The sequence below is a fragment of the Silene latifolia genome, chromosome 8 (genome assembly GCF_048544455.1).
Source record: "Silene latifolia isolate original U9 population chromosome 8, ASM4854445v1, whole genome shotgun sequence".
Lineage (NCBI taxonomy): Eukaryota > Viridiplantae > Streptophyta > Magnoliopsida > Caryophyllales > Caryophyllaceae > Silene > Silene latifolia.
The window spans coordinates 111,161,613-111,170,977 of NC_133533.1; the positions used below are offsets into that span (position 1 = coordinate 111,161,613).

The window sequence follows — 9,365 nt, forward strand, 5'->3', positions numbered from 1 at the left end:
TTGATTTTCCTTTAATTGTTGTGGAACTTTTTTACTATTTTAAGCGGCGTTCACAATTCTAAATATTAATTAATATCCATATAATATTTTACCGATAGTAGTTGTTGCCCGAGATAGCTGATTGTCTTGTTGGTTAATATTAATGATTTTACCCTCTAGGTTAAAAAAAAAAGGATGCAAATACTTCGTATGAGTTTTAGTGGGTAAAAAACTCAAAATAAATATAAATAATGTATAATTGAAACCAACCCAAACACTATAACATTATTTTATTAGATATACACCTTATATATATAGGGTTATTTTGTTAATTGTGACAAATCACTCCTAAGTGTAACCAATATATCATGGAAATATCATATATAGCTTATAGAAAATGTGGAAGACTCCAATGGGAAAAGGCGGTCGCATCGACTACCATGCCCTTCACCTTTTTTTGTTGCAATACCCTGTATATTTCCATTAGTTTTTGAGAAGTGGAAGTATTCATATCAAATCTGTACAAAAAAATTTATTTTTTACATTATTAAACCGTCTTATAATATGAGACCGCCTCACACAATAATAAATGTTTGATGAGAGGTTTGAGACCCAATTTATGTATAATAACCAAACTTTGAATACTTAATAGATTTATTTCACAAGAATAATCCGAACTATATGTGATATTCTTATATTAATCCCAACTTCATTTTATTTCAGAATAAACCGTACTATTAACACTATCTTCTCATATTACACTCGATGACCGACCACCTGCTAGTCAGGTCATCTTTTAAGAAAAAGAAAAATATTAAAAATGATGATAAATCATAATAATCCATTAATCCATGAGTTCCCTGTATGTATCCAACTAACAACCATGGATTACATCCCTTTGATGAAAAATTAACCCCATCACTTACCTTTTTTCCTCAAAATCCAACACCTGGAATCTCAACAAATCCACCGCCCTCTACATCATTACGTGCACCCGTTGCACGCGCATCCCTATAAAAAATGCTACGGGCTTATCACCGGTGGATCCAGCGGCAGAGGGCTGGCTCTACCGTTGTCGAGGTTATCGCCCTATTCGCCGACGTCAGAGACTTTTGAGGCCCTTAATAAGGCATTGTATTCTGTTCGGTGTCGATGTGTTGGTGTATAATCAGGCCCATCAGGGATTTTTGCTCCTAAGGAGCTTGAACCTCGGCCGTTTGATGAGATTAGATTTATGATTGATCGTTGTTAATTTGATGGGATGTTTTTAAGAAGGTGAGTATTAGTATGGATTATTCTTATAAATTAACCCTACTTAATATTATCGTGTTTCTATTTCACCACTTTGTATAATCTCTGTTCTTGTTTTACTACTTTCCGACGGCTTGGGTCATAAAGTTTTTGCCTCACTTGGAAACTACTACCCAGATCTTGTACGCTCCGTGTGTTGCCCTTTCTAATTTCTACCATACACTTTGATACCTTATGCATACATCATCATCTTTCAACTGATGTGCTAAGTTTGCTCTGTAAATTCTTCTCCTCATGGCTCGATCCATCAAACCCTATCTTCGATCCGAATGGAAATTCATCCTCCAAGGCTGTGGTTTCAGCTCCATCTCCGTCTATTCGATGTCCAAAAATTTGTCCCATAGCGGTTTCGTTAATGCGATTAAGAAAGATGGAGTGTTATTTGCTGGGTTGATTGGTTTCGAGTTTTTTTCAGCAGGCGTCGGCTTTTAATTGTTTGAATAAGATTAGGGCTCATGTTTTCAGAGGGATTTAGGGTTTTTTGATGGCGGTGATGGTCGTGTTTCTGCTGGTGATATTCCTCATCGGATTACTTCTGAAGCTTCTGATGTTGCTGCCACACTGTTTTTGCCCTTCTTAATGTATTATTATTATTATTGATCCTTTTTATCGCTTTTATCTCTATTCCTGCATAAGAGTAGATAATCAATTTTAGAATCTACGAATGCATAATATTTATCAAATAATAAGCACCATTGGTGATTTTAAATAAATATAGCAGGATAAAAGGATTTCAGTGATCTTTAAGACCTAGTGTGTTATTGTTTACGGTTTTTCATTGGACTATATTAAATTGAGCGCTAGTTTTCGAAAAGATGAAATCAAGTCGTGCTTCGGCGGCTTCCTGCATCTCATCCTCAAACATACAAATAGACTTCTATGGAGATAATTTCTGAAAAGTAAGCAAGGTTATTTACGGCATACAATTTGAAGTTGAATGAGCTTTTTTTCACAAAACAAATCGATCAAACCCGTAGAAGTGAAGATTTAAACAATAATCTATGTCGGCTGGCTTGTCCTTGTCACTTACTTGGTTCTTCATGTTGTAGATGTAAGTTTCGAGGTTGTTTCTAGCGTCGACTCTCTCCTTGACCTTCTTGTCTACCTCTGCAAACTACTCGGCCTCCCTGACCATTCTCTCAATCTCTTCATGGCTAAGACGACCCTTGTCATTGGTGATGCTCATTTCATATTTTCTTGAGGCTTTGTTTCAATATGCTAAGAATACTGTTGGCATTAACCTCAAAGGCGACCTCAATCTCAGGTGTCCGGTCTTTTGTTTTGTTTTTGCAGCACATATTACGTATATATGTGTGAAGGAATTGGAGGGTCAGTTGTAGAATTGCAGTCCATGTAACACACAATTAGGTCTTTAAGTGATAAGTATTTTCTTGTGTTTTTTTAATTAGTATAATAATATTATATTATTATGTGTTGAGCTAATTTGATAAGGAACTAATTAGTGTTGGCTAATTAAGTTAATTTTCAATTCGTAAAATATGTATAAGTTTAATGTATATTTTTTTAATATAAAGTAGGGAATAATTCTACCTCACTAAAATATGACATCTTATCAAATTCTCTATCTTTTAAGATTTATTTTTAACTTTTAAAATAATTTTAAGATTTAGTTTTAATAATATTAATTTATTAATTTAATTTAAAATTATTTAGGTGTTTTAGAATAGTTGGAGACTCTAGAATTGCCTGAAAAAAGCCTCTTATATATATATATTGATTAAATCCAGGAACCAAGGGACTTCAATGTAATTAAAGAAAGTTATACAAATTAATTATATTATATAGTTTTAAATCAATAGCACTGTGTGATGGACCCGATTAAGGGATCTCTATGCAAATATTATATAGTTTGGGTTAAAATTAAATTATATTAATGGTCAATTTCCTTAAAATAAAATAATTAATTAAGATGGTCAATTTCCTTAAAATAAAATAAGTAATTAAGATGGTCAATTTCAAGGAAACTAAAAGAAGATGCTTGGTAATTTTCCTAAATATTTTATAGAAGACTAGAAGATGGTCAATTTCCTTAAAATAAAATAATTAATTAGTATAAACATGCACACTTATGGTATTAATTGTTATCATCATAAAATTATATATTAAATTTAAAATCTATGCAATTTTATTAAACTTTGTAAAAATATTAAATTAGATGTATAGAGATGTTAATTATTTAACATACAAAAATATAATAAGTAGGTTATAAATAATTCAAGTTAGATTCCATAATATATAATATTGCATAATTCTTCCGATTTGATTTAATGCATATATGTAATATATTTATATAAATATATAATTCTCTTAAAATTGCATGTCTAAGTAGTAAAAGTAATTTCGTCAGTAAAGAAAAGAATTTTAGTAACATTTGATATAGTTATATGATAGTAATCACTCATTTGAATAGTAAAATTAACAATATTATCAGCGATATTAGTGAAAGTGCTAGAAACAACAACGAGAGTAGTGAAATAATCAATATTAATGCGGCAATAGTGAAAGTAACAATAATTACGGCGGGAATAGTGAAATTATCAATATTAATGCGGCAGTAGTGACAGTTATAATAATTACGGCGGGAGTAGTAAAAAGTAACAATGATTACGGGCAAGTAATGAAATGTTATTACTATTATTTCATTAATAAGAGTAAAATATTAACAGCGGGAGTAGTGAATTAGTCTCAAAATTTCTTTCGTCGTAATTTTAGGATATGTCATAGAAAAATATATTAATGATAAATTTATGGGTTATGCAACTTTAAGTAATTTTATTTAATGAAAAAAAAAAATTAATGGTAAGTAGAGGTAGCCCGGGCGAAGCCGGGCACCAATACTAGTCTTTTATTATGCTACTATCTATATTAGAGGATAACTTAACACAGACTGATATTATTAGTTTCATGACAAAACAAAATTAATTAAAATTATTTGAGAAAAATTATAAATTGAAATCACTGGGCTTTCCGGCAAAAATTTTCTTTAAGACATTTTACAAACTTTAATTTAGTCAATTCTTTTTATTAATTTCCAGTTTAATTTTTTATTCTCATATTAAAATATGAAAAATTAATAACGTGTTAATTTAAAATCTATAAATAATACATTAAATAGTAAAGGATCTATCGCATGCATGCATGCCCGAGATCTATACTAGTCCTCCCTTCATGTTCTTGTGTCTTAAAAACTGTAGTAACTAAGTGATTGACTAATGCAATAATCATACATTCATACACACATAAAATAGAATTTAAATTCTAAACACTTTAAGAAAATAAAGACAGTAACAAAATCCAACGTGTATATACTTGCATACAAAAAACCATGCTATAGAGGAAATAAAATATAAGGGAAAAAAATTAAAACCCAATTTTCTAGTCTATAATCCCACATTATTAAAACACTTCAAATATGACAAGTAATAAACCAACGAATATTGCAATATTATTGCCGAGCTAAGTAGCGTTAGCTTGTTACTCGAGTGAGGGCCATAGAATGGTGGAACATGGATAGCCAGCCTGAGTAGGGTTTAGCAGCTATTTAGCTGGGCTCGACTACATGCTTTGCCGATAACCCAAACCTCGGTCAACGAGTCCTTCTTTCATTAAAGGATCTCAGAAGTTGGCTTCATAGAGCACCAGCCGAGGTGACGGCTGCCGGCCGGCTAGCTAACACTGAGCCCATCTTCCCTCTTTGTCTGGGCCCTCCTTGAACCACCACTTTTTTTTTTAATTATAAAATTGCCGAGAAGGTGCAGCTCGTCTAACCCTTTGAACCACCACTAATAGAATAACAAACCCTACTAATATTGATATATGATCATGAGAGTGATAATGAGACGAGACAGTTCGTGAGCAGCTGTCTGCAATACACAACCCTCCACACACATATAAGGACAAACATGATGACCCATCACAAAAACTCAAACTCACAATTCCACTAATAGAAGAACAAACCCTACTAATATTATTCAAACAAATAGCATGCACGTAATAAATGGTGAGCATTAATATTTTGTTAAAGATCAGAAGTACAAGTGATCTAACATGTGGGTTCTGCTAATGGTTGGTCGAGCAAGGCTTGATCTTGCTCGGTTTGGCTCGTTAGCATCCCTATTTATCCCTTATCCTAAAATATTCAATCTATGATTTAAGTCCATTAACTTCGGATATAAGTAAAAATCATCCTTCAGAATCACTCAACTTTCTAGTCTCAGTCTCTCAGATAATTATATTCCCACATCATCAAAACAATTGAAAAAAAATTAATTAATAAATCACGATTTATCAATTTTATTGCTGAGCTAAGTAGCTGAAGAGTTTAGGATCCCGAAATAGCCTACGTCAAATCTACTTCTCAACAAGATCCCCACAATCAAATGTCTCTAATTTGTTCACTTAAGAGCTATGTCATACTAGATGAATAAACCATTTTGAGACTCATAAGAAATAAGAAAAATTTGCAACTAAAAGGTTTTAGACACTTGAAAATATTAAGAGCTTTTGCAAATGTTTTCTATCTCTTTCTCAGATTTTAGCAAATGTGAAGTGTGTTTTTCTCAAGGAGTGAAGCACTCCTTTTATAGAGAAAAAGGAGGAGTCTTTTAATATAAAAAAAATCAAATTTGAAAGTCAATCCAAAGACAAGTAATATGTGACAAAAGATTTCAGTTTTTCTTACTTGCACCAAAGTGGTTAATCTGAAAAACAAGCTTTTGAAAAGTAAAATTTCCTTTCCTTGTCAAGAGTCACACATGTGACTTGCACAAGAAAGGAAGGTTTTGAAAGTGCTTTCAAAAGATCAATCTTAAAGCATTTAACCAATTTGGGCAAAGTTTACAAGTTACTAACTAAACCAATTACTCAGAATAGTTGGTTAGGATTCCTCACAAACTTGTTCAACAATTTAAAAGACATCTTTGAAAAGCATGGTTTATCCGTCTAGAACAGCAACAGTGGGCGACACTGTTGCCTTGGCATATCAAACGCAATATTTTCTATCTCAATTCTAATGACCCAAATTAAATACAAGGCGGTCTTCATCCAACGCTTCAATCGTCTTGAATCAACAAATCGACAATTCCTATTAAGTAAACTTAAGAGAAAACATTAGTAACATTTGGTTTGTCATCATCAACACAATAAGCTCAACAAATTCCCTCTTTGATGATGACAAGCCAAAATATAATGTGTCTTTCCCCTTTTGGTTCCCCCTTAACAAGATAATCAAAATCAACTAGTCTTTAGAATTAGTGAGCAATGAGATAAGATCATATTAGAAATTAAAGAGAGTAAACACAAGAATAAAATTACTAATATTAAACACTTATGAACACTAGCAAGAGTATGAACAATACCATCCGCACACATTATAGATCCACTTCCCCCTCTTGACATCATCAAGAGAGTGAAGGCAAAAGAAGACGGACACAACAAAGCACCAAGGTTAGGATATAGAGAGTATTTAAACATATGAAGGCAAATTAATGTAAATAAACCAAATAACTTGATAAGATAATAAAGCAAGTGAGCAAAATTAGGGGCTAATTTGTGGGTTAGGCTTAGGATGAACCGGGTTTCAAAGTTGAGAAAGATTAATTCCCGGAGAACGCAAAACAATGACCAGAACAAAAAAGATTTTCGGCGGTCTGTCAAACACACAAATTCCACTCTTGGCAAGCTTTGTAATCGGTTGAGTATTCAATTTAGATCTAATCTTGACATATGTCCACAAATTCCTTCTTAATTTCTTCAATTAAGATACATTTTCCTTCATCCCTTACATTCAAAACCTTTGATTTCTTTCCACTTTCTTTTCTTCAATCCAACATAAGATTATTGGAGACTTTCACACAAACCTTTGTAATCAATGGGTCATCTTCAATCATATTCATATATTTCGTTTCAGCATATGAAGGAAGAGCAGCGTTTTTTTTTTTTTTTTTTTTTTTGGACGATTTCAGATCATGTCACCTTGGATTGCTTTTGGCGATGGCGTTCAACAGCAAGTCGATGAGCATTTGGAGTGAATTTTCCTTTTCCTCTTCTTCAAGGTCAAATTGTAGCTATCATGGATTTCGAGGTGATGAAGATGTGGGTAGTTGCTATTGTTGACTTAACTTGGAGGTGATGGAGGGTTTAAAATGTATGTTGGGTTTATCAGGTTTAAAAGGGAAGAGTAATGAAGGATGTTAGATGAGGTTTAATTGGATTTGGGTAGTGGGTGGGAGTTTTATGGAGGTGTGTAGAGGAAGACTTGCATTATCATCAAATACAAAAATCTTTGGAAGATAAACACAAATTTGAATAAATACACTTAAACACAATCATCAACCAGGTTTCTTAAAATGTTTTGCTAGGGTGATCAAGTTTTGCACTTATACACTCTAATTAGTCAATCATATGAGATAATGTGAATAAATAAAGTGATTACATGTTATTAATCAAGCCAACCTCTAACCTAAGTTTTTAAAATTGTGCTCTAGCAAGTGGTTTAGTGAAAATATCCGCAATTTGATCCTCGGTTTTACAAAATTTAAGACTAATATTACCTTTTTCTACATGATCACGAAGAAAATGATGTCGGATTTCAATGTGCTTAGTTCGTGAATGTTGGATGGGATTTTTTGAAATGTTTATAGCACTTGTATTATCACACATAATGGGGACGGAATCGTAAAACATACCAAAGTCGGAAAGTTGTTGTCTCATCCATAAGAGTTGAGAGCAACAGTGCGCTGCACTGACATATTCGCTTTCGGCCGTAGAAAGAGCGACCGTATTTTTCTTCTTCGAAGCCCAAGAAACAAGACATGGGCCCAAGAAAGTAGCAACACCGGATGTACTTTTACGATCCACCGTACACCCCGCATAGTCCGCATCGGAATAACCTATAAGATCAAAGGGACAATATAAGAGATACCATAAGTAAAGATTTTGTGTTCCAATCAAATACCGAAGAATTCGTTTAACAGCTTTGAAATGGGATTCTTTCGGATTTGCTTGGAACCTAGCACATAAGCAAACACTAAAGAGAACATCGGGACGACTAGCGGTTAGGTAAAGTAGCGGTCCAATCATACCTCTATACACCTTTTCACTAACATTCTTACCATGTTCATCTTTGTCCAATTTGGATTCGGGTACCATAGGTGTATCGTGAGAGTTACCTTGAGTCATCCCAAATTTCTTGAGCATTTATTTAATGTACTTTTGTTGATGGATCATGATTCCATCCTTAGATTGCTTGATTTGGAGCCCAATAAAGAATCCTAGCTCACCCATCATGCTCATTTCAAATTCCGATTTCATTAGTTCCGAAAAGTAGACACAAAGAAGTTCATTAGTTGCACCAAATATAATATCATCAACATATACTTGGACAATTAACGATTCAAAGTGATCGTGTCTTTAAAAACAATGTTTTATCAACGGAACCTCTTCTAAAACCGTTTTCAATGAGAAATTTAGACAACCTATCATACCAACACCTAGGTGCTTGTTTTAAACCATAAAGAGCTTTGTCTAATTTGAAAACATGTTTAGGAAAATCATTGTCTAAGAAACCCGGAGGTTGCTCCACAAAGACATCTTCTTCCAAATATCCATTTAAGAAAGCGGTTTTGACATCCATTTGGAAGAGTTTAATGCCTTTGTGAGCCGCAAAAGCAATGAGTAATCGTATGGCTTCAAGCCGGGCTACCGGTGCATAGGTTTCATCATAATCGATTCCCTCTTATTGATTATAACCTTGCACCACTAGCCTAGCTTTATTCCTTACAATTTCACCCGAATCATCAAGCTTATTGCGAAAGACCCACCTAGTACCAATGACGGTATGGTTGGGTGGTCTAGGGACTAAGTGCCATACCTCGTTCCTTTTGAATTGATTTAGTTCCTCTTGCATGGCAACTAGCCAATCATCATCGGCTAAGGCGATAGTCACATTTGAAGGCTCGATTTGGGATAAGAAGGCATTATGAGCGCAAAAGTTGTGTAAAGATGCCCTTGTTCTTATTCCAGAATTTAAGTCACTTGTTAAGTTGGAAAGAGGA

At 33.5% G+C, this 9,365-nt stretch overlaps 1 protein-coding gene across 1 annotated transcript; it reads right to left on the reverse strand.

The window, feature by feature from the left end:
- Positions 1–7,779: 7,779 nt before the first annotated feature.
- On the reverse strand, positions 7,780–8,391 carry LOC141595757 (secreted RxLR effector protein 161-like). The gene has a single exon (XM_074415722.1). The coding sequence runs from the start codon at positions 8,389–8,391 to the stop codon at positions 7,780–7,782; it is 612 nt and encodes a 203-aa protein (XP_074271823.1).
- Between the last annotated feature and the right edge of the window lie 974 nt (positions 8,392–9,365).